Below are 26,365 nucleotides of genomic sequence, written 5' to 3' on the forward strand. Positions count from 1 at the left end.
TTAAAAAAAAAAAAAAAAAGAAAATCCTCCAGCACTCCAGGCTCCACATTAAGAACAAGGTAGTCAGAGAATTTACTACTTGTTTTAAACAAGTGGTAGAAGAAAAATTAAAAAATCATTAAGTATGCACAAGACATGAACATTACTACCAACCAATTGACCTACTTGGCATTTATAAACCACTACACTCAACAACCATACAATGCAAATTCTTCCAACTACACACTAAACACTCACCAAGATAGACTATATTCTGGGCCATTAAAAAGTATTTTAAATTCAATTTGAAATTGAAGTTATACAAACTGTTTTTTTCAGACCATAAGGGAATTAAACAAGCAGTCAGTAATAAAAATATAAAAAGAAAATCCCCAAATATTTGAAAATTCAAATGCATACTTCTAAACAAATCAATGATTCTTTTATAAACCACATAATATATTGTTGTTTTTGCTCTCATTAGACACAGTCTTAATTTTTTAAATAAAGCATAAGTTCTTGGAGCAAAACTATAGGAAGACAAATTTCAATTCAATTGAAATGAGAATTTTATAACAATCAGATTGTGCTACCTCTAGGAGTTCTTTATGGGTCCATACAAATATAGGCTGGGGGAAAAAAAACAATCATTAGATAAATCACTGGATTAAATCACTTCAATGGTTTGTTCCAAGCATTAGAGTCTATTATCTCACCAAATATTCATCCATAATTCCTGGACTGCAGTAATGATAAATTCATGACATTCAACATTAAAACTTTAGAGTAGAGTAATCCATTTATTGATAAAATTATTTGTCAGTGAGCTCTCAACAAAGAAAGCCATTTCTCCAATTTTTACCATGTTTAACAAATACATCGTAAGAAAGAAGCCTTTACCTTACTGATAGGTTACACTGGTAAATTCTCAAAGACATTACATTAGAATAAAACTCTAGTTGCTACGCCATATTTTCTCACAATAACCATCTCAAGGAAATAAAGATCTGAGAATATCATGCAATTAAATATCTCTAAACCAAGATTTAAATTACTGACTGCTTTTGGGTTAAATGAATCAAAAGTGTTATCTAATTTCCTCATATACTTCCACTGAAACCAAATTTCAGGTAATTTTTTCTAATAGTTTTTACACAGAAATCAGACCACTTTTCTATTTTAAAGTTACACATAGGAAATAAGTAAGGTACTCTTCACACAGTTTCTGAAATTATGACAAGTAGCAAATCAACATACTTATATTAAGCAACGACCTTCATTTCTGATAAATAGAAAATTTGGATTATGATGATTTGAACAAAACACTTCAAAAACCACATGGAAAGAACATAGGAAAGATGTATATCAAAGAATAAAAAGGTTTAGTTCAGGGAAACTAAACTTAAAATGTAAGGCAATTCTGTGCTAGCTAAAAAGAAGAATGAAGAAAAAAGCTATCACATACAAAACAGAATAATAAACAGTCACACTACAACAAGGTTACTGAAATTAATATTTCATGCATCATCTATGTAAAGTTCATCAATAAATAAAAGTTATTCCACTTTAAAATTATATACAGACTGGGTGGTTCAGTCATTAAGCATCTGACTTCAGCTCAGGTCATGATCTCAGTTCATGAACTCGAGTCCCACATCAGGTAAGCTTGAGCCCCACTTCAGGTGAGCACGAGCCCCGCTTTGGTGAGCTCAAGCCTCACTTTGGGTAAACAGAAGCCTCACTTCAGGTGAGCCCCGCTTCTCTCTCCCTCTATCTCCCCCTCCCTCCCCCTTGTGGGATTCTCTCTCTCTGCTCCTCAATCACCTGAGCCCTCTCTCTCAAAAAATAATTTTTTTAATTAAAATTAAAATTAAATAAAATTAGGGGTGCCTGGGTGGCTCAGTCAGTTAAGTGTCCGACTTTGGCTCAGGTCATGATCTCACACTTCATGGGTTCTGGCCCCGAGTATGGCTCTGTGCTGACAGCCCCTCAGGGGTTGCCCCTCCCCAGCTTGTGCTCTATCTCTCTATGTCTCTCAAGAATAAACATTTAAGAAAATAAATAAAAAATAAAATTATACAGACCTATACAATATACACTAAATGTTTAGCAGAGGGTCTACCCTAAAGTAAGCACTAGATAAATATTTTATATTACTAATAACAGTAGTATTAATGATATCACTGAGTTCTCACTAAAGACCTTTTATAAGAACGGTATGCAAAAGTTTAATCAATGAAGTTTTGTACACACCAAAGAGCATCCCCGCAAAAGGACTACAGATGTCTTGGTTAGTGGATTTGGATGGTTCATTATCTCGAGCACTAAAACAAAAACAAGAAGGATTAGAACTCAAATGATTTTCAGGCAACAAAAATTTACAGTAAATTATAGGTATGAGTTATTGGACTTTGAAAGTACTATGGACACTACAATAGTTACATATTTTTAAAGTCAGGGTAAAATCATAGCATTTTATCTCTTTCTACAGTGACACCTTGATATATATATTCAGCCTCTATAAATATATAACCTTTTTCTTCAGTCTGTATTATTGGCTCTATAGATTCTCAATAAAATCCTTTTATATAAGAACAGTTAACTCAATAAAAAAAAATGAATATAAATACAAATAAATCCTAAAAAAAGAAGTGAAAAGTGATATCTATATGCACACTAGAAAAGAAGATCATCCCTTAAAAACTCCTTCCTTGAAATACAGAAATGGGGGAAGGGGGAGGAGAGACAATTTTCCTCAAAGAAAGCCTAATCAGACCCAAATAGCAAATTATCTTATCTCAAGCACTTCAATATATTACTTTCTTCAGAGAAAATAGACACCTTTTGTGATATAATGACATTATTATCTCCATTATGCACTATGGATTCAGAACTGTTTATCCTTATGTATGGTATAAGAAAGCCACCAAAATTAAACTATAAACAGAAAGAGAACATGAATATAAAATACATATATTTCCATTCTTTTTGACATGACAGATTATGAGCACTAATTTTACAAAGCATAAAAGTTATCTACTCAATAAGCTGAAAATCAAAAAGAAATTTTTTTGAAAGGAAAACTCACATTGTACGAACATTTTCAATTTATTCCCAGTTAAGTTACATCACTCCCATAACTCCAAGATATTACAAATTGATTTTTAGTCCATTAAACTATATGCTTATTTGTCCTTTCATTATTTCAACCAAATTTAAATACCTTATAATTATAGGGACTTATTTGGAATACCTTGGCACACTTATAATCCAAACTTGCAATTCAAAATAACACTGTAAAGTACTATAAATTTTCATTTAACATAATTCTTCCACCCTCCTTTTTTCCCTTTAACTCTTTTCTTATTAATAAGGAATCTGTTAACATACTATACCTTCCTACTTATTCAGTAAGCCAGTTTTAGCAGCTGCAGTTTCACAGTGTAATGACTGAAGAGCAGAATTCATATTACATACTATACCTTTTATTTCCAGCAGATGAAATGCGTATATTTGAATGCTCTGTGACATCACCACCATACTCCTTAGGAGGCACATTCCCTTGTCTGTTCCCGTACATCCTTAAAAACACATTAGCTTATAGAGCTTGCTCCACATACAGTGGGCCTTCTCATATTATCTCTTTGGTGATTTTATATTTGATGTTGGAGATGTTAAAGGGAACAAAGTGTTATAATGAAGTTTTACTGTAAACACATTTGAAAATTAACATGAATGAGATTTAATTCAAGTATGATTTGCTGGTTAATAAGAAACTACTAAGAGATTAGATTCAATAGTCTTTAAAAAAAAGGTTATTATAAATTATTTGAATATAACTTCTAGAAAATTTTAATTTCAAACTATTGTATATACTAAGACTTTTTTATCATTCATTTAATTCAAAGAATATTTACTGAGGACCTGCTACATGCAAGTACTATTTATTCATTTATTCTAGGCACTGGGTATATGAATGTGGCCCTTGCCCTCATGAGGATTACAGACACATTTCACAATCAGATCTCTTTTTGCTGAAAGAAACAAAATTCAGATTCTTGGAAATTATTTCACTGCATATAAAAATCTTTTTAACTTAAAATATAGCAACTGTCTTACCAATTAAAATCAAATGTAGCAAGCCACAACATTTGATAACATTGTAAATCACATGAAAGAATATTAGCAAAAGGAGAATAGAAAAAATTATAAACAGGCTGATATACGCATAAAAACTTATTAGTTCACTTTACTCACAAGGTCTTGGACAACAAAAAAATATATCAGAATGTTTTTCTTCTTAAAAATCCTTTCCAGAAAATAATTTTAATATTTTTTCAATTAATCTTTTTTTTTCCACTTGGCAAACATTGATTTCTTTAGCTTAATTCCTCATACCAGAGAAATCAACATGACTTTTCACACCAACACTTATCAGCATCCATGAAAATCAGCTTTTCACAAGTCATATTTCTTTTCACTGCTGTTAACAAGCTATCCTGTCTCTCAAAAGGACTATTAGAAAGAAACAGGGCTGTTAAAGTATTATTCAATATGTTCGGTGAATTTCATTTTCACATTAAGAAAAATGGCAGTTTTTAGAAGAAAAGGACTTCTCATTCTCAGAGCCAGCATAGAAGTTGTTCTTCATTTGTTTCCATCACACAGACGACTATCAATATTATCTAGGAGAAAAGGCTACTGAGGATTATAACCTTCATAATATAGAACCTGGCATGTTACATAAATTGCTTCCATTTTTTAATCCATATCTAAAATAACAGAAACCTCCAAAAGCCACTTCAAAAAGGAATTTCACACTATTTCAATTTATCAAAATACAGCTGGTTTTATAGCTATACCCATGTGTTCAAAACTCTGTTTTAAACTGACATATCAGTTTCGTCATTCCCTATTGCTACCACTTAAAGAATTGGTAAATATAAACTCAAACTAATTTGTAATTAATAATGCCAAGCAACCAGAATTAGTTATACTAGTCTATATTAAATATGCAGGAGCAGAAAAGAGTTATCAGAAATGCCTATTTGGAAAGGTGGTCCTTGGCTGGCACCTGGAACACATATTTTGGGAGGAGTCCCACCATTCCCCGGATGGAGAAAAGTGGCTCACTGTGCATAAACTGTTTATACAAACCATATAGTTTATGCTGAACATCTGCTTTCCTTCAGAAGTTCAGAATTTTCCTACATCCTCGAAAAAGGGTGCCTGTGTGACCAGCCCACAATAAAAACATGGGCGCTGCGTCTCTAATAACCTTTCCTGGTAGACAACGTTTCACTCACGCTGTCACAATTCAATGCTGGAGGAATTAAGTACGTCCAGTGTGAGTCCACTAGGAGAGAACTCCTGGAAACTTGGACCTGCTTACCTTCAGACTTTGTCCATGCCCCTTCTTCCTCTGCTGATTTTATTGTGTATCCCTTCACTGTAATAAGTCATACCCATGAATATAACTATAGATACAAAGTCTTGTGAGTCCTCCTGCTGAATCACCAAACCTGGAGGTGGTCTCCCATTACTCGACAAAAATAAATGTGATGTGGTAAAGTACTGCCTGAACAAATGAAAGTTTTCAAATATAGAGAAATTTAAAGTTATAAATTTTTAGAAACATACTTTGTGATTAAACCAGAATTAACCAGAATTAAAGACTATTTAGATATACAAAAATCTTTCTAAAATTTATCTAAGAACTGTGGCTTCCTGCATTTTTAGGTAAGTTCTCTAAAGACATTTGGACTTGCAATTCTAACCTATCTTTATGTAGCTATAACCAAAGTACGCTATATCCAGAGCAACTATACTAAAACATGTTCTACAATTTTTTCAATATACAGAGCTATCTTAATAAAGTAAGCACCATGAACACAAAAGGCCATATTCAAAGTTCCTTCCAAATTAATCATTTTATTTATGTATAAAGTCAAGGTCTATGCTAAATTCTACAGTAAAATCACCAAGACTTCCCAATGAACTGCCTATAAGGAAGACAGCTTTAAGGTATACCCTTTCACTAAAGAAAAAAATTTCACTATCAAAACTATAAAAGTCCCCTCCTGTTGCTGACAATTACAATAAAATCAAGACTAGAAAAATGTTTAAGAGGCCCAATAAAAGCAGAGATACACATTTCACCAAAAAGGATGAAATAAAATCTTAAGGCATCCTATTTAATTGTATGAAATGACTCATAATAGGATTATGCTTACTTTGTTAAACCAATGAAAAACTATTTACAGATAGTGATTCCATAAATATTTTTTAAATTTACTAATATAAGATTTTAAAAACAAAAACAAAAAAACTAGAAGGGAACCTAACAAGCTGTGAAGTCAAATTATAAATTCATAAAAGCAAAATATTTACCATCTCTTGGTCATAGATTCCTATGGCTCACAGCAAGGAAGAATCATTTTTCACCTTACTTTTAAAAAACTCATCTAGGGGTGTCTGGGTGGCTCAGTTGGTTAAGCGTCCAACTGTGGCTCAGATTAGATCTCAAGGTTCCTGAGTTCCAGTCCGGCGTCAGGCTCTGTGCTGACAGCTCAGAGACTGGAGCCTGCTTCAGATTCTGTGTCTCCCTCTCTCTCTGCCCCTTCCCTGCTTGTGCTCGCTTGCTCTCTCTCTCTCTCTCTCTCTCTCTCTCTCTCTCAAAAATAAACTTAAAAAAAATTTTTTTAACTCATCTAATTCACAAAATAGTTACATCATCTTGTTTTCATATCACGAACTTCTCTAATGTGAATGAATTCTATTAGGGGTACTCTCTTAAATGTTAAAAATACTGAGCTATTAACTGTGGATCACCCTTTTTCCCTATGTTTTCAGTTGTTTCACAATTTTTATATTTACTTTAATAAATGATTTTCTAATATCAAGCCCATCTTTAAAATGGAGAAAATAATAGTATTAAAATAGCCCTTTCAAAGATAAATGAAAATTAATTACTATATATTTTTAAAAAGTTATATCAAATAACTCAAGTTCTAATTAGCCATTTCTCCTCATTTATATCTTACATATTAAGCAGGCACATTTCTTACAATGTCCCACACTAAGTAAGCATGTACTCATCCATGTGGATAATACACAGATTCTAATTTCAGATGGCATGTTATTTCAGAAATTTATTAAATGACTATTAAGATTACAAACTATCAAATATCAAGAGTTAAATAAAATGGAAGTGCTAACTGCATTAATCACATAAAAACTTCTTTAAAAAGCATTTTTTAAAGCTAAAAGTTTCTTCTACTCGCTAACATTGGTTATAAAGTAAACATAGTAAAGTAATACAGTAACTTCTACAGATCAAGTTAATAAATAATAAAGACTAGGATGATCACATTTAAAAGTGGTCTATAAATTTCAAAGTATTAGGAAACATACCATTACATTCAACTTATAAAAACTCCTAAAACATTATTTTAAATTGTAAATATTCATAAATAAATAACACACACACACACACACACACACACAGAATACAAGTGTTAAACAAAATGTTAACTACCTTGTTAATTATTTAAAACCACTGCCAGTGATTAATCTTGAGTTCAAGAGTGTAAAATCATTCCTGGGCTTTAGCTTTCCCATAAAGTGGACAAAATAGTTCATTAATAAAGACATTATGGCACATGAAAACATTTATGGGCTAATTAGAAAAAAACTGAGACCAAAAATATAAAACTCAAAAATTGTTAAAAATCAAAACTAGAATTTATACATGCTAAATTTTATAAGAAAAAAGAGTAAGAGAAACTTAGGAAAATGAAGGAAAATTAATTTTGTACTTCTCACAATCATAATTATTTTTTGTCAAGAACTTCTGGTTAAGATTACAATATATTATGAATAAATGCTTAGACAAAAAATAAAGAAGGTATTACATACTGATAAAGGAGTCAATTCATGGAGAAGAGATAACAATTGTAAATATCTATGCACCCAATATAGAAGCACCTAAGTACATAAACCAAATATTTACAAACATAAAGAGAGAAACTGACAGTAATAGTAGAGGACTTTAACACCCCCTTTAAATCAATGGATACCATCCAGACAGAAAATCCAGAAGTAAACAGTGGCTTTGAATAACACATTATACCAGATGTATTTAACAGATATATAAGGAACATTCCATCCAAACACAGCATAATACACATCCTTTTCAAGTGCACATGAAAAATTCCACAGGACAGATCACATGTTGTGTCACAAAACAAGTCAGATCAAATTTAATACTGAAATCCTATCAAGCATCTTTTCCAGTCACAAGAGTATGAAAGTAGAAACCAATTACAAGTTGGGGGTGCAGGGGGGGACAAAAAATATAGAAAATGTGGAGGCTAAACAACATTCTCCTAAATAATCAATGGGTCAATGAAGAAATCAGAGGAAATCCAAAACACATGGAGAAATATGAAAAAGGAAGCACAATAGTCTAATCTTTAGGACATAGTGAAAGCAATTCTTAGAGCATTCATAGTAATATAGACCTACCTCAAGGAACAAGAAAAAAAAACTCAAATAAACAACCTAACCTTATGCCTAAAGGAATTAGAAAAGTAACAAATAAAACCCAGAGTCAACAGGAAGAAAAAAATAAACAAAGATCAGAGAGAAAATAAATGAAATGGAGACTAAAGACCAATAAACACAGAGCAGGTTCTCTGAAAACAAAACTGATAAACCGTTAGCCAGACTAATCAAGAAAAAAAGAGAAAGGACTTAAACTCCGAAATCAAAGAAAGTAACAACTGACACCACAAACATACAAAGGATTATAAGAGAATATGAAAAATTATATGCCAACAAATTGGATAACCTAGAATAAATGGCTAAATTCCCAGAATCATACAATCTTCCAAAAGTCCATCAGGAAGACACAGAAAATCTGATCAGACTGATTACTAGTAACAAAACTGAACTACAATCAAAAATCTTGCAACAAACAAAAGTCTAGGACAAGATGGCTTCCCAGGTGAATTCTACCAAATATATGAAGAAGAGTTAATACCTATTCTTCCCAAACTATTCCAAAAAATAGAAGAGGAAGGAAAAGTTCCAAATTCTTTATACAAGACCAGGATTACCCTGATACCAAAATCTGACACAGACAGTATATTAAAAAAAAAAAAAGTCCACAAACCTACAGGTCAAAATCCCTGATGAACACACATGCAAAAACTGTCAACAAAATATGAGCAAGCCAAATTCAAAAATACATTAAAAGAATCATTCACCCGATCAACTGGGATTTATTCTGGGGATTCAAGGATGGTTAAATACATGCAAACTAATAAAAATGAAGGATAAAAACTATATGAACACTCAACAGATGCAGAAAAAGCATGAGACAAAATACAACATCATTTATGAGAAAAACTCTTAACAAAATGGATTCAGACAGAACATACCTCATAATAAAACCTATATATGGAAAACACATGCTTAACATCAATGGTGAGAAACTGACAGTCTTTTCTCTAACTAAAATCAAGAAGAAGACAAGAATACCCACTCTCACCACTTTTATTCAACACTATATTGGAAGTACAAGTCACAGCAATCAGACAAGCAACAGAAAGCAAGGAAGCAGTAAAACTTCCACTATTTGCAAATAACATGATACTATATACAGTAAGTCCAAAAGACCACCAAAAAACTATTAGAATTAATAAATGAATTCAGTGGGGTACCTGGATGGCTCAGTCGGGTTAAGCATCCAACTCTTAATTTCAACTCAGGTCATGATCTCATGGTCAGTGGGATCGAGCCCTGTGTCAGGCTCTACAATGACAGTGCAGAGCCTGCTTGGGATTGTCTCTTTCCCTCTCTCTCTGCCCTTCCCCTGCTTGTGCTCAATCTCTCTCTCAAAATAAATAAACATTAAAAAATGAATTTGGTAATGTTGCAGGATAGAAAATTAATATACAGAAACTGCTGCACTTCTATACACTAATCAATGAAGATGCAGAAAGAAAAAAAAATTCATCCCACTTACAATTGCAACCAACCAACCAACCAACAAACAAAAAACCTAGGAATAAATTTAACCAAGGAGGTGAAAAGCCTATGCATGAAAATTATAAGACTCTGATGACAGAAAATGAAGATGACACAAACAAATGGAAAGATATTCTATGTTCATGGACTGGCAAAAATATTATTAAAAATGTCCCTACTGCCTGCAGCAATCTACAGATTCAATGCAATCCCTATCAAAATACCAACAGCATTTGTCACAGAAGAAACAAATAATCCTAAAATTTGCACTGAACTACAAAATACCCTTAATAGCTGAAGCAATCTTGAGAAAAAAGAACAAAGGTGGAAGCATCACAATCCAAATTTGAAAATAGTACTACAAAGCTATAATAATCAAAACAGTAGGGTACTGGCATAAAAACAGACATATAGATCAATGGAACTGAATACAGACCCCAGAAAAATACCGACACACATACAGTCAATTACAAGAATCTACAATGGGGAAAAGACAGTTTCTTCAACAAAAGGGTGCTGGGAAAACTGAACAGCTATATGTTAAAAAAAAAAAAAAAAAAACTGAATCACTTTCTTATACCATACACAAAAATGAACTAAAAATGGATTGAAGACCTAAACATGACACCTGAAACCATAAAGCTTCTAAGAGAAAATACAGATAACAGTCTCTTGGACATCAACCTTAACAACATATTTATGGATATGTCTCCCGAGGCAACGGAAACAAAAGCAAAAGTGAACTATCAGGACTACACCAAAATAAAATGTTTTTGTACAAAAAGGAAACTATCAACAAAACAAAAAGCAACCCACAGGAGATATCTTCAAGTGATTCATCCGTTAAGGGGTTAATTTCCAGAACATATAAAGAACTCATACAACTCAAACCAAAAAGCAAATAATCCAATTAGAAAACAAGCAGAGGATCTGAGTAGTCATTTTTCCAAAGAGACATACAAATGGCCAAAAGACACACAAAAAGATGCTCAACATCACTAGCCATCAGGGAAATGCAAATGAAAACCACAATAAGATATCACCTCATATCAATGAGAATGGCTAGTATCAAAAAGACAAGAAATCATAAGTGCTAATGAGGATTTGGAGAAAAGGGAACCCTCATGCACTGTTGGTGGAACCATAAACTGGTGCAGCCACTATGGATAACAGTATGGAGATTGCCCAAAAATCATAAATAGATACACCATATGATCCAGTAACTCCACTACTGGGTATTTAACCAAAGAAAATGAAAACAATAATTTGAAAACATACCTGCATGCCAATGTTTATTGCAACATTATTTACAATAGCCAGGTTATGAAAACAACTCAAGTGTCCATCCATAGATGAATGGATAAAGAACATATGGTGTATATATATATATATATAGAATGGAATGCCAGCAAAAAAAAGAATGAGCTCTTGCTGTCTGCAACATGAATGGACCTAGAGAGTATTATGCTAAGTGAAATAAGTTAGAAAAAGAAAAATACCATATGCTTTTACTCATATGTGGAATCTAAAACACAAAACGAATGAACAAATAACAAAAAACAGAAAAAGACTCATAAACACAATAATCTTATTGCCAGAGGGTGGGGGCACACAGGGAAAGGGCTGATAGGTGACAGGGATTAAGAGATACAAACTTGGTAGTTATGAATTAAATAAATCATAGCAATGAAAACTACAGCACAGGGAATATAGTCAACAATATTGTAATAATGTTGTATGGTGACAGACAGTAACTACACACAATGTGGTGAGCACTGCATAATGTGTAAAACTGATGAAGCTCTATGTGTGCATGTGAAATCAACTGCGTATCAACAATACTTAATAATTTTTTTTAAAAAAGAATAAATGGTTAGAGCAAGAAGCCACATATAGTTACACATTTCTTTAGTCTCAAAAAACTTCACTAATAAATAGAGTCATTTTTCCTACCAACCACTCTGCCTGCTAAATAAAAACTATTGAATGATAAAAACTTTTTGTGGGAATTAAGGAATCTACAAATCTGAAATACAGAAACTAAATTTTAACTTCAAATGTCTTAGAGACATATGTGAAAAACCTACATCTGGAGATGTAAGTTTATGCATTAACAAAGTGCAGTAACATATAATAATGATTTAAATTTGAAGAAATACTTTTAAACATTTTAAAATGTACACCAGGAATTATACTCACTGATCCTCATGTTTAATCTATTCTTAAAATGCTACCTGGAAAGGTTATATAGAAAGAGTTCACTTCATTTATAGGATACATAAGAAAATAAGCTAGTTCTCAAAAAATTAGGCTGAAATTAATTTGTTCAAGTTTAAAATTATCACAGGATATAATTACAAAAAAAAAATCAAAATATTTTTTAAAAGCAATCATCATAAGTTTCTTGCAATTCCAAACTCAAAAGATAGCATTACATTATACTTCAAAGATAAACAGACACCATAAGGAAAAAAATGTTCTCATGTACAAAGAAGGCAGAACCAAGAGTCCAAGATTACCTGCACTTCCCTATTTGAGACCTCTTTTAGTTTAGGCAGCCTCTGACTACCTTCAGTTATAAACATTTTTAAATATAAAACATTATAGGATTTGGAGTATTTTCTGAAGCACAAACAATTCAAATCAGAGATAATGACAAGTAGCACTGCAAAATTCTAATCTTTCATTAATATCACTTAAATCAGGGTGAATATTAATTAAAAAGACTGGGTAAGCAGGCGATAACAGCTACAGAATAAGAAGTAGAAGACAACAAACTGTAAAGGTTCTGTTAATATTTAGAATATTAACATTTAGTTAGGATTAACTAATATTTAGAATACTAAATGTACAGCAATAGATCTCAGAAATTTTCTAAAATATTTAAAAAGTAATCTATTTGGACTAATGAAACAGGTCTCATAAACTCGTGAAAATTTAGATTTAACACTTGCAAGTTAACAAGTCACTGACAAATATGGAACCCTGCCATATTTCTATCTCCAAATCAAAAGTTCATTAAAATATAGCAAATTGTAAGTATTAAGGTAAATGACTTAATAAAATAAAACCCCAGTGTAGCAGTTAAGAAATTACAAATAGTGTTCCAAAAACAATCATCAAAAAAACTGAAAAGCACCTGAAAATCTGATAGTAAAAACCTGGTATCATTTTACTTAAGTAAATGTTTAATAAGTGACTTACAAACAATGAAATATACTGATAGAAGTACTTAGGAGCATAGGAAAATTAAAGGAATAAGCTGTATTTCATCTATTTTAAAATGTCCTTTTTATCCACATTTTAACATGTGAATCTGGGATTGCCATCAACCTGGTTTTAAGTCAAGTTATGGCAAAGAAGAGTTCTTCCCCTGTCAGTCACCTAGGGGCATTATGAATCTGAGACCACACTGAATTCTTGCCTCAAGGTTTTTCAGACAATAGTAGCAACATGAATTCAGACTGCAAACCTCAATTAGTACTGGCTTACAGTTCAAAATCTCAGGCAAGTTTTTTTTTGTACACCCTCTGTTCAGTGCCAAGGTTGAGACATGGAAGATTCCTTTCTGTCCCCTTCTGTGAAAAAGTTTATTTTCCATCTAATTTTACATAAAAGTTGTAGCCTTTCAGTGTCACAGCTTTATTACAGGGTCCCTTTCTTGCCGTTTCAGGAATTGTATTTGTTCCTTCAGTGGCACATAAAAAAGAATGGTATAACCTAAAATTGACAGCATCTTATAATTAATCAAATATGCAAATTAAATGAAACTCCTTCTCCCTAGCATAATGATAAAAAATAACATTAATATTAAACAAAGAAAATAAAAATAAAGTTGTAAATACCTGTCATTTGTATACACTCTCAAAAGTCTTCTATCAAAATCACTTTCATATCTAAACCTCTCGTCCATTTCTTCACTTACTTCAGGATCTTGATCTGGTCTATAATAGTGTCTATCAAAAACACGATAATCATTAAACTTGCTAAATCTTCTCTCTGGAATGTCAGCCTTGCTGGCAAACCTTTGATGTTTTTTATCGGAAATGCCCACTTCTTCATTAGTTTTTTTAATGATTCTTCTATTCCTTAATTCAATTTCATCATCTAGTTGTCGGTATCTGTTCTCCTCTAGTCTTCTTTGGTTTAGAAGCTCTTCATATGCCTCCGAAGGAGTTAAGACATTTCTCGTAGGACCCTCTGAATTCTCACAAGATGTTTGTATTTGTGAAGGTAAATCAGGCTTAACCTGACTAATAGGTTTTTTATTTCTTTGATTCTTGTGCTAGTCAAATAGGAAACAAGAAACAGATCTTAATACAATTCTATTTTTTAAAAGGTAATTAAACCCTCAAATGACGCTGAGTCTACTTACAATCTCAACTCCAAGGCTTAATCACCCAAAGAAATATCTTTATTAAAAAAAAAAAAAAAAAAAAAAAACCTTCATGGAAATGCTATCCTTCAAAACATAATAAATATCAAATAAATAATCAACAGTGATATAAGTAAGTGGGTACAAAAAGAGAGGATAAACTAAATGCAAATTCCTATCCCAGGAAATATTAAAGCATACTTTGGCAGGTAAAATTGCTTCCAATTATTTCAAATTAAATTCTTAACACAAAGAATATAGAAAGTGCTCAATTTTGGGGCCCCAAAAACATCAACCATTTTTTTTTAATGTTTTATTTATTTTTGAGAGAGAGAGAGACAGCGTGAGCAGGGGAGGGGCAGAGAGGGAGCGAGACACAGAATCTGAAGCAGGCTCCAGGCTCCGAGCTGTCAGCACAGAGCCCGACGTGTGGCCCAAATCCACAAACCAAGAGATCATAACCTGAGCCCGTTGGACGCTTAACCGACTGAGCCACCCAGGCGCCCGTAACATCAACCATTTTTAAATGTGGAAAAATATATATATAGCTAGAAATTGTCAATGTTCTAAAAATCACTTAAAATTAAAAACTAAAAATCACTTAAAGTCAATCTCTAAAATTATACCTCCCCAATAAAGTTAAAAAGTAGGGTAAGTTCTTCAACATATGATAAAACCATTTATAAAACTAAATATTGTCCTGAGTTTAGTTCAATTTGGTTTACTCTTTAAAATATTTACATAAAAACCAAGTGAAATGTTTAACATACAAAAATATTATCAATTAAGTACAAAATATTCAACCTTTGGTGTTAAAGATTTACTTTAAAAGGAAAACCTACCTCAGTACTACTCTTTTCTACCTGTCTGAACTTTTCAGTGGATTCTTCCTTACCCCTGAGAAACTGATTATATTCTTTGTTGCGTTCAAGTTTCAATCTTTCCTTAAAATAAAAACCAAAAGGTAATGTTAAAATTCCAACTTCAGAAAAAAGTACCTTTATGTCCAATCAAACACATACAACATAAGATATTACCCAGAATCAAGCACTGCTAATAATTTCAAGGATAGAAATAGTTGCAAGGCACAAGAGGGGCAGGAAAAGGTCTGAGACCACCAATGCAATTCCCCACATCCTTTCTTGTCACATTAAAATATGCATTACTATTTTAAAAAAATTAAAATATGCATTACTATTACTACACACTTAGGTCCAGGTTAACACAGGAAGTCATTAATAGAAGGGAGGTGCTTTGGTTGTGAAACATCTCCATTTTATACATTTTATAAGTTACATCACTTAGTTAACATTTTCAAAAAAGCCATGCCCCATAAATCCATGGGATTCTAGGTTTGTTTACCAACAGCAATCTTAGAAAATCCAGGTGCACTCTGCGAAAGGCATTCATAAATAAAACCGTCCCACTAGTAAATACATGAGTGTGTTTGCCAGGAGAGTTGTCAGCATGTTTCCAAGGAGATTTGACCAGGTTACCTTCCTTCTTTCCTTCTCAGGGATATCTCCTGCCTCTATTCCTCCACCCTACAGCCAAAACACCTGCTGCTAACCATTTCTTTCCCAAGTATAAAGAAGTTGCTTGTTGTATTTTAAACATAAGAAGGTAAAATTATCACAGACACTAATATATTATAAGGTAAATGTTTTGTTGAAACACAGGAAATGTTCTTAAGCCTTAATACTTCCACTGTCATTGAAACAGCACAATCTAAAAAAGAGTTAAAGATTTAACTAGGTCATCTTTTGAAGCTTACTACTGCCCATTTGTCTTTTTTTATTTTTTTTAAATTTTTTTTTTCAACGTTTATTTATTTTTGGGACAGAGAGAGACAGAGCATGAACGGGGGAGGGGCAGAGAGAGAGGGAGACACAGAATCGGAAACAGGCTCCAGGCTCTGAGCCATCAGCCCAGAGCCCGACGCGGGGCTCGAACTCACGGACCGCGAGATCGTGACCTGGCTGAAGTCGGACACTTAACCGACTGCGCCACCCAGGCGCCCCTGCCCATTTGTCTTATGTACTATGTTGTGATCGCTCACCTAGCTTTGCAGTGCTTTATCAGTCCATCTCTAAAGAGTATGGACATATTATTTGTACAGTGATAGCAATACATTCAAATAGCCCCAGACCTCACCCTACATAAAAGCTCAGTATACTCTCATCTACTCATCTCACTGATAACTGTGACACATGAAATGAACTTAAAGCTCAAAACCAATGCTGAAAAACATATATTCTATATACTCAATTCACAGATTAAAGGTATCTTACATTGTTATAAATGTTACGTTCAAAAGTTTTTTAAAAAACAGCACAGAGACTCCGCAGACTTTTTTAAAAGGCATATATTCAAGTATGGGAAATGATATAATCTTCTCCTTGGATTTAAGTCAGGAGTAAGTTCTTTAATTATCTTGATGCCTCATAAAACTATTACTCACAATAACTACTCCTATTTACCTACCTTAGCAGATAACCTCTCACCAATAGGAAGAGAAACTCCCAGAGTAGATGGATCTGTTTCACTCGTGGACAGAAAATTTTTCTGCATACATACACATTAAAAAAAATACATTATCTAATTGCCTTTATAAAATGTTCCATAAATGTGTCTTACGTTCTATTTTCTAAGTGATTACTTATGCAGAGCAAAAGAATGAAATGGAGATGAAGACACAAAGTACAATTCTACAGAGTTCATAACAAAAGTAATTAGGAAACAGAATTTTCTTCCAATCAACAACTCCCTGAAGAAGAGAATCAGGTCTTAATTTTCACTTGCTACATACATATATGTATATTCCAGATGATTCAAAAGCATGGGAAAAAAGGAAACTCTTTTTCAATTTATATTCCTCATCTAAACACATACTCTTCATCCTCAGTGCCCTACTGTCCTTTTGTTCTTAAGGCCAATTTAAACTTGCTCACCAAGATCCGTGTGCACACTGCAATCATGTTTGTTTACTAATTTTCCTGTAATAATTTATGAGTGGATATCCACTCAAATGCCAGAAGATATAAACTACGAACACTGTTTCCTTATGTGTACCTCCATCCTTGATCATTAAACATTTAGACAATGCAGTGTAGTAAAAAGACCATCAGGTTAGGAGTCAAAAGACATAGGCTCCAGGACTAGCCCCAACACTTAGTTCTGTCACACTGAGCAAGTTACCTAACCTTCCTGACCTAGGCTTCTATCATAAAATGAGAATAGTAACTGCTCTGCCTATCTACCAAAGCTGGCATAATGATCAAAGAGGATTAAAAATGTAAAATCTCGGGGTGCCTGGGTGGCTCAGTCAGTTAAGCGTCCAACTGTGGCTCAGGTCATGATCTTGAGGTCCGTGCATTCAAGCCCCATGTTGGGCTCTGTGCTGACAGCTCAGAGCCTGGAGCCTCCTTTGGATTCTGTGTCTCCCTCTCTCTCTTTCTGCTCCTCTCCCACTCTCGCACTGTCTCTCTCAAAAATAAACATTAAAAAAGAATGCAAAATCTCTTTGAAGGCTATAAAGCAATCACAAGGATTAGAAAAAAATATATATGATCTCCAACTTTCTGGTACTACTACTTTGTAGTCACAATCTAGAAGTTATTTAACTTCTCTGCCTCAGTTCTTTTGTGTGTAAAACAGGGATCTAAATCACTAGCTTATGAGGATTAAATCAATCAATATTTGTTAACCTATGTAGCTCCATGCCTTTTACTTATTCATTAATTATTGACTACTTAAACAAAAGTTATTTTTTTTGGTGGTAGGGAGACAAAGATAAGAATATATTCCCTATATGTAAGAAATTTACAGTGTTGCTGGGGAAACAAATATGTAAACAAATAACTATAATTTAATGTACCAACTGCTATAATATAGTTATATCTAAAACATTTGGGAACAGTGATTAATAAAACTAAGCGATTAAAAAGGTTTCACTGAATCTGAATTTACAAATAATAATTTACAAATAAGTTGTGCTACAAAAGCTAATATGAAAGTTGGTTGTATAGAATTCTAAACTTACTTGTCAAGGAAAACAATAGGATACCTGACTAAATCCCTGAATCAGTTTAACCCTTATATAAAAAGTACCCTATAAACCTAGCCATTTTGTAGTTATACATGTGCAAAAAACACATTCAGAGTTCCAACCCTTGGAAGACAGAGACACAGCACCCTCACTCCTTCACTGGGCAATTCCCACTCCCTCTAAAGGCCCAGGATAATGTTTGAAATTTTCAATAAAATGAAAAACATAATAAGGACAATATAGTGAGTTATTCAAAAGTCTAAATTTTAGTCATTCGCTCATTCATTCAATATTGAGAGCCTATGTCCCAAACTGTTTGAAACATCTGAGTTGCATCAGTGAGGAAAACAAAGATCCCTGCCTTCCTAAAGCTTACACTCAAGCAAAGGAAATTGAAATAATAGACATAAGGACGAGTATGGTATGTTAGTAGATGATAAGTACTGTGACAAAAAAATTAAAAGAACAGGCTACAAACATTCCAGGCTTCTAAAGGATGGGAGAGGGAAGAATAGAAATCTAGAGTTCTCTTTTGGACATGTTCAACATAAGATACCCATTAGATTTCTAAGATAGGTAGCCAAATAGAGTAAGTGTGAGGTTCAGGAGAGAAGTCTGGGCTTGAAATACACATTAATTCAATATAAAAATTATTCTCCTGAGAATATATTCTCCCTGCAATGTTAGATGACCAAGTGTCTTTTGTTCTAAAAATTGGGAAAGAGATGGTAATTAATTGTTTTAATGGCTCTTCTTGGCAAAATTTAAAGATCTGATTTTTTGTAATTTAACTATCCACACAATCCAAGTCTGGAAGCCACAAAAAAATATCTAAAAAGAGTAGACTTGGAAAATACATATTCTAGCGGTCAAGGAAGCCACTGCAGCCACCTACCCAAATCCTATGTTATTTTCTTTTTCCCTTGCCTTCCTTTCCATGTCCACCTTCTCATATGTCAACCAAAATGTGTCTCTTGCATATTAAGAAACTACTGCTCCTCTATCATAACCACATTCTTGATACTCCAACACCAAAACTCCTTCATATCCATTTGAATTTAAAGATTTGTACTCCTTGATTCTTTTTCTTTCTTGATTCTTTCTCTCCTTCATAAAGGCAATTTCTTCCTATGCCTCCTACCATCATTCTTTTTTAAAATCTTCTATCTATGAAGTAGATAAGTGAAAATGGTAGATACCAGAGGAAAGGAGTGCTGGGTAGATACCAGAGATACCAGAGAACAAAGGAGTGCTGGGAGAGGGGACAAAACTGAGTAAGAGGCCAGAGAGGCAGGCTGGAACACAAAAGACTTCAAATGCCATGCTAAGGAATATGCATTTTTATCCAGAAGCTCAGTGAGGAGACAATGAAGTATTTAAATTGGTAAGAAACAGGATCATTGTGGAAAGTAGCATGAACAGACTGAAAATTAGCGGGAAAAGAAGAGTTAAAAATCTGTAGCAGTAATTTAAAATAAACACTAAGAATCTCTAATATGCAGAACTAACAGTCCTAAAATAGTTATTGAGCTCTTCACAGGCTGCTTAAGGAGGTATAGTGTTTCACACATATGAAATTAATAACCTAATCTGAGGTACCTGGCTGGCTTAGTCAGTAGAGCATGCAACTCTTGATCTCAGGATCGTGAGTTCAAGCTCCATGTTGGGCATAGAGCCTACTTAAAAAATACATACATACATACATACATACATACATACATACATACATACATACACAAATAAAATTCCTTTAAAAAAACCTAATCTGATGGTTTCCTATGTGTCTACATCATTATTTTTTACTACTCTCAAAAATAATCTAGTCTAACCAACCCAGGCTGGTAAACCCAATATGCCTCATTCATACAAAGCTAAAGCCTCCCTTCCAAGTCCTTTATTCTATATTCTCCATCTGGAAAACGTCCTCTCCTTGATTCACCCTCTAGTGTATCCAAATTCTACCTATCGTGTCTTACAAAATAACACCTTGGAGTCTCTCCTAATCATTATATCCTTATTAGGTATCAGTTTCTGACCTGTATGATGTCATCTCTACAACCAGACTCTTAAGACCCCTTGAAGACAAATTCGTCTTCATAAGTGCTTAAAAACTGTTGGGTGAATGATGATGGATGCGTGAGATACTTTTTTAAAGTTCTGTAAAACTACAGTGTTTTTGTTTTCCAGTATAAATTTACAAATGCAGTCCATGCGTTTGGGTGCAAAAATACTGAGTAATCCAAATCCTGACAACACACTTTAAAAACATCTTAGAATATCCTGAGTATTATTAATTTTAATGTGATTAGCAAAATTAGAAGAAAAAAATTGGCATGCTGAAAACAAATGGGCCATAGAATATTTCTAAAAGATGTATAAGAAAGCAATAAAAATAAATGCAAAGCAGGAATCAAAAGGAATAGTGCCTGATTGTATTAATGGAAAATTATAATGTATAGACTGACATTGGTAAAAGGATACAAAATGTTACCATTCAAAAAGTCAAAATCACAAATGAAGTTATTTTTCTTAATAGTTTGAGAGCAACATCATAAAGTGAAAATAACTGCAAGCTACTAGATCTAAAAAAAGAAAAGAAAAGAAAAGAGAAGAAAAGAAAAATGAAAGGAAAACGTTTTGCAGGCAACCCTACCTTTCTTTTCGCTTGTGTAATACCCTAAAGTCAAGGGAAACAAAGTATTCAAAGTTCTTTCTCTCCATGTGCACATCAGAATAAATAAGAAACCACTTAAACATTTGGAACAAACATTACAAAGTATGAAGAAACTATAGAATATCTTGAGATGACTAGAAACATCATGATTGTTTAAAATAATTTGATAACTTCAAAAATAAATTGCATTTGAAAACTGCAAGAAATCTTCAGCTTAGAAATTACATAATTTAACCAAATATACTTAAAACAAGGGTTCTGCTAAGTAAATATATTAAATCATAAAGCAAAGACTTGGGAGGTTAAATAAATATATTAAATGAAGTTTTTATAAGCTTAGCTGACAGGAAAATAATTAGCAACTAGAACCCCATGTGTCATTTTAATACATGTTTGGAGGGAGTAGAGGAGTTTGGAATCATAATTGGGCTATTTTAAACCATGATAACTCTACAGAAAACATGAACAACCAGAACTTACCATCAGATTTAAAATTAAAGCCCACTACCCTGTTCCAAAGGTCAAGAGTCAATGGTACTAGTTCTCAGCACCATTTTTTTTCTACCAATGTCATACATGTCACTTAACTTTCACTATAATATCCTACTGCTAGATACCACTGAAAACCTAAAAATTAACACATATGACTAAAACCTGAGGAAAATAATTTAGGAGAAGAATTCTGAAGCATAAGATCTGAAGCATAAATTAATAGAATTTATTACCTGAGTAAGATAGCGTCTGTAATCTTGCCTCAATTCTTCTTTTAGTTTATGTTTCTTCCGTTCATAATCTTCCCCAAGTGGTAAACTTAATCCATAATCAATTCCTAGAAAGAGAACAACTTAAGTAATATAGCTCATTTTCAAACCAATGTCAGTTTCAATACAATATGCTGTCACCAGAGCACAGTAGGTAAGAACACAGTCATGCTGATTCTGAGACCAGGATCAGGATAATGAATTGTGTATTTAAAATATTTCAGTAGGTCATACATTCACATAGGGAAAATATGCCTCCCACCCATGAACCTGTCATCTTGTTCTCCTGCCCAAAATAACCAACATCACTGTTTCTCGCATCTCCTTCCAGAGACTTTATGCATTTATAAACAGATATTTTTAAATTACTGTGTCTGTGTGTGTGTGTGTGTGTGTGTGTGTGTGTGTGTGCGCGCGCGCGCATGCGCACGTTTACTTTACCCCCTTTAGATAAATGGTTCTGCATTGTTTGGCATCTGGCTTTTCACAGAGTACAAAATTAAAGCAAAGAAAAGCTGATTACCTTTACTTCCTCACTTAACCCTACTGAAATCTCTATAAAAACAAATACAACAATTTTAAGTTCTGTTTTAATTAATAATGTGATTTTAACCTAAGAATATCTTTATTATAAAATGTTTGAGAAAAAATTATTAAAACTGTGTGGCTCAGGCTGAAATTTCCAAAAACTTTTAATGTTAAGCCACCAATTCTGACTTCACATAAATGGATATTAATTTGTGTTGTGGCAAAATATACATATTACAAAATTTTCATTATAACCATTTTTAAGCATATGATTCAGTGGCATTAAGTATTTTCACAGTGTTGTGCAACAATCACCACACACACAAAAGGTGAGCCCACTTCTAGAATTTTTCATCATTCCAACAGAAATTCTGTAAAAGGATGTTAATATTTTAAGGAAAACTTTAATTTTGAATTATGTTTCATTACATAGAGTTCAAAAACCAAATGACATCTTGGGATGGTAACAGCAGTGATGGGTGTACAACTTGTAAATACACTAAAAATCAGTGTTGTATAATTTAAATGGGTAAATTTTATACTATGTAAATTATATCTCAATAAAGCAGTTAAAATCAAATAACACTACTTTGGAAACATTTTAACAGTAAAATACTATGTCAAGAAGCACAGATATTGAGTGTTTAGATTTTTGAAGCTCCTCTCCCTTCTTCTACTCCTACCATGTAATACTACAGTATAAAAAAATTATCATTTTTAAAATTTAAATCCAAGGTAGTTAACATATAGTGTAATAATGATTCCAGGAAGGGGTGCCTGGGTGGCTCAGCTGGTTGAGCGTCCGACTTCGGCTCAGGTCATGATCTCACGGTTCGTGAGTTCGAGCCCCACGTCCGGCTCTGTGCTGACAGCTCAGAGCCTGGATCCTTCTTCAGATTCTATGTCTCCCTCTCTCTCTGCCCCATCCCCACTCATGTTCTGTCTCTATCTTAAAAATAAATAAAAAACATTTTTAAAAAATTAAAAATAATGATTCCAGGAAGAGAACCTAGTAATTCATCACTTACATATATCACCCAGTGCTCATCCCAACAAACGCCCTCCTTTAATGGCCATGACCCACTTAGCCCATCCCCCAACAAATATGCCTCCAGCAACCCTGTTTGTTCACTGTATTTAAGAGTTTCTTAGGGGCGCCTGGGTGGCGCAGTCGGTTAAGCGTCCGACTTCAGCCAGGTCACGATCTCGCGGTCCGTGAGTTCGAGCCCCGCGTCGGGTTCTGGGCTGATGGCTCGGAGCCTGGAGCCTGTTTCCAATTCCGTGTCTCCCTCTCTCTCTGCCCCTCCCCTGTTCATGCTCTGTCTCTCTCTGTCCCAAAAATAAATAAAAAAATGTTGAAAAAAAAAAAGTTTCTTATAGCTTGTCTCACTCTGTTTTTATAGAATTTTTGCTTCCCTTCATGTTCATTTGTTTTGTATCTTAAATTCCACATATGCATGAAATTGTATAGTATTTGTCTTTCTCTTATTGCGCTTAGCATAAAACACTCTAGTTCCATCCACATTAGTTGCAAATGCCAAGATGTTATTCTTTTCAATTGCTGAGTATTATTCCATTATAAATACATATATCACACCTTCTTTGTCCATTCATCCATCGATGGACATTTGGGCTCTTTCCATACTTTGGCTATTGTCAACAGCGCTGCTATAAATACTGGAGGGCATGTGTCCCATCGAATCAGCACTCCTGTATCCTCTGGATAAACACCTAGTAATGCAATTACACGGTCGTAGGGTAGTTCTATTTTTAATTTTTTAAGAACCTCCATACTATTTTCCACAGTGGCTGCACCAGCTTGCATTCCCACCAACAATGCAAAAGAGATCCTTTTTCTCCAATCCTTGCCAACATCTGTTGTTGCCTGAGTTGTTAATTTTAGTCATTCTGACTGATGTGAGGTGCTATCTCATTGTGGTTTTAATTTGTATTTATTTCCCTGATGATAAGTGATGTTGAGCAATTCTTCATGTGTTTGTTAGCCATCTGGATTTGTTTGGAAAGTGTCTATTCATGTCTTTTGTCCATTTCTTCACTGGATTATTTGTTTTTGGGGTGTTGACTTTTGATAAGTTTTTTACAGATTTTGGATACTATCACTTTATCTGATAGGCCATTTGCAAATATCTTCTCCCATTCCACTGGCTGCTTTTTAGCTTTGCTGATAGTTTCCTTTGCTTTGCATAAGTTTTTTATGTTGATGAGGTCTCAATAGTTCATTGTTGCTTGTTTCCCTTGCGTCCAGACATGTAAGAAGTTGCTGCAGCCAAGGTCAAAGAGGTTGATGCCTGCTTTCTCCTTGAGGAATTTGATGGCTTCCTGTCTACACTAATGACTTTCACCCATTTTTTAGTTTAATTTTGTGTGTGTGTAACAAAGTGGTCCAGGTTCATTTTGCTGCATGTCGCTGTCCAGTTTTCCCAGCACCACTTGCTGAAGAGACTGTCTTTATTCCATTGGATATTCTTTCCTGTTTTGTCAAAGATTAGTTGGCCATATGTTTGTAGGTCCATTTCTGGGTTCTCTATTCTGTTCCATTGATCTGAGTGTCTGTTTTCATGCAAGTACCATACTGTCTTCATGATTACAACTTTGTAATATAGTTTGAAGTCTGGAACTGTAATCTATTATGTGATCTATTCTGGAGATGTTCCATGTGCACTTGAGAACAATGTGTATTCTGCTACTTTAGGATGAAACATTCCCAATGTATCTGTTAAGTCCATCTGGTCCAGTGTGTCATTCAAAGCCATTGTTTCCTTGTTGATTTTCTGCTTATATGATCTGTCTGTTGCTATAAGTGGGGTGTTGAAGTCTCCTACTATTATGGTATTATTATCAATAAGTTTATATTTGTGATTAATTGATTTATATATTCCAGGTGCCTCCATGTTGGAGGCATAAATACAATTGTTAGATCTTCTTGGTGGATAGACCCATTATGATATAATGCCCTTCTTCATCTCTTGCTACAGTCTTTATTTTAAAATCTAGATTGTTTGATATAAGTGTGGCTACTCCAGCTTTCTTTTGGCGGCCATTATTATGATAGATGGTTCTCCATTCCCATACTTTCACTCTGCAGGTGTCTTTAAGTCTAAAATGGGTCTCTTGTAAGCAACATATACATGGGTCTTGTTTTCTTATCCATTCTGTTACCCTATGTTTTTTGATTGGAGCATTTAGTCCATTGAACTTTAGAGTGAGTACTGAAAGACATGAATTTAGTGCCATTGTTGTGCTTGTAGAGATGGACTTTCTGGTGATGTTCTCTGGTCCTTTCTAGTCTTTGTTGCTTTTGGTCGTTTATGTTTTGTTTCGTTTTTTCTCCAAAGAGTCCCCCTTAAAATTTCTTGCAGGGCTGGTATAGTCGTCACGAACTCCTTTAGTTTTTGTTTGTCTGAGAAACTCTTTGTCTCTCCTATTTTGAATGAAAGACTTGCTGGATTAAAAATTCTCGGTTGCATATTTTTCAGATTCAGCATATTGGATATATCCTGCTACTCCTTTCTGGCCTGCCAAGTTTCTGTGGATATGTCTGCTGCAAACCTGATCTGTCTTCCCTAATAGGGTAAGGACTTTTTTCCCTTGCTCCTTTCATAATTCTTTCCTTGACTGTGTATTTTGTGAATTTGACCATGATATGCCTTGGTGATAGTTAGTTTTTGTTGAATCTAATGGGAGTTCTCTGTGCTGCTTGGATTTTGATGTCTGTGTCCTCCCCAGATTAGTCAAGTTTTCTGTTATAATTTGTTCACAGAAACCTTCTGCTCCTTTCTCACTCTTCTCATCTTCTGGGACTCCTATGATTAGATTGTTATTCCTTTTTAATAAGTCACAGAGTTCTCCATGTCTTGTAATGTGATCTTTTACCTTTGTTTCCCTCTTTTTTTCTGTTTCATTATTCTCCATAATTTTATCTTCTAAATCACTAATTCACTTCTCTG

At 33.7% G+C, this 26,365-nt stretch overlaps 1 protein-coding gene across 12 annotated transcripts in view; it reads right to left on the bottom strand.

The window, feature by feature from the left end:
- CSPP1 (centrosome and spindle pole associated protein 1) overlaps positions 1-26,365 on the bottom strand; it is a 158,113-nt gene that overhangs the window by 90,385 nt on the left and 41,363 nt on the right. For 6 of the 12 annotated variants that reach the window (XR_005794191.1, XR_005794192.1, XM_040487659.1 and 3 more), the window contains 7 exons: positions 21,834-21,937; positions 21,088-21,111; positions 16,871-16,951; positions 15,229-15,330; positions 13,857-14,296; positions 3,462-3,560; positions 2,233-2,303 (listed from right to left, as the gene is read on the bottom strand). Coding sequence is in view for 10 of the 12 variants with exons in the window: in XM_040487659.1 (XP_040343593.1) it covers positions 2,233-2,303; positions 3,462-3,560; positions 13,857-14,296; positions 15,229-15,330; positions 16,871-16,951; positions 21,088-21,111; positions 21,834-21,937 (921 nt within the window). In the remaining 2 variants the exon portion in view is untranslated. The remainder of the gene's footprint in view (positions 1-2,232; positions 2,304-3,461; positions 3,561-13,856; positions 14,297-15,228; positions 15,331-16,870; positions 16,952-21,087; positions 21,112-21,833; positions 21,938-26,365) is intronic. The other 6 variants (XM_040487660.1, XM_040487656.1, XM_040487661.1 and 3 more) reach the window with 4 other exon arrangements.

This window comes from Herpailurus yagouaroundi, unplaced genomic scaffold (assembly GCF_014898765.1).
Source record: "Herpailurus yagouaroundi ecotype Mexico unplaced genomic scaffold, PumYag 165, whole genome shotgun sequence".
Taxonomy (NCBI): Eukaryota; Metazoa; Chordata; class Mammalia; order Carnivora; family Felidae; genus Herpailurus; species Herpailurus yagouaroundi.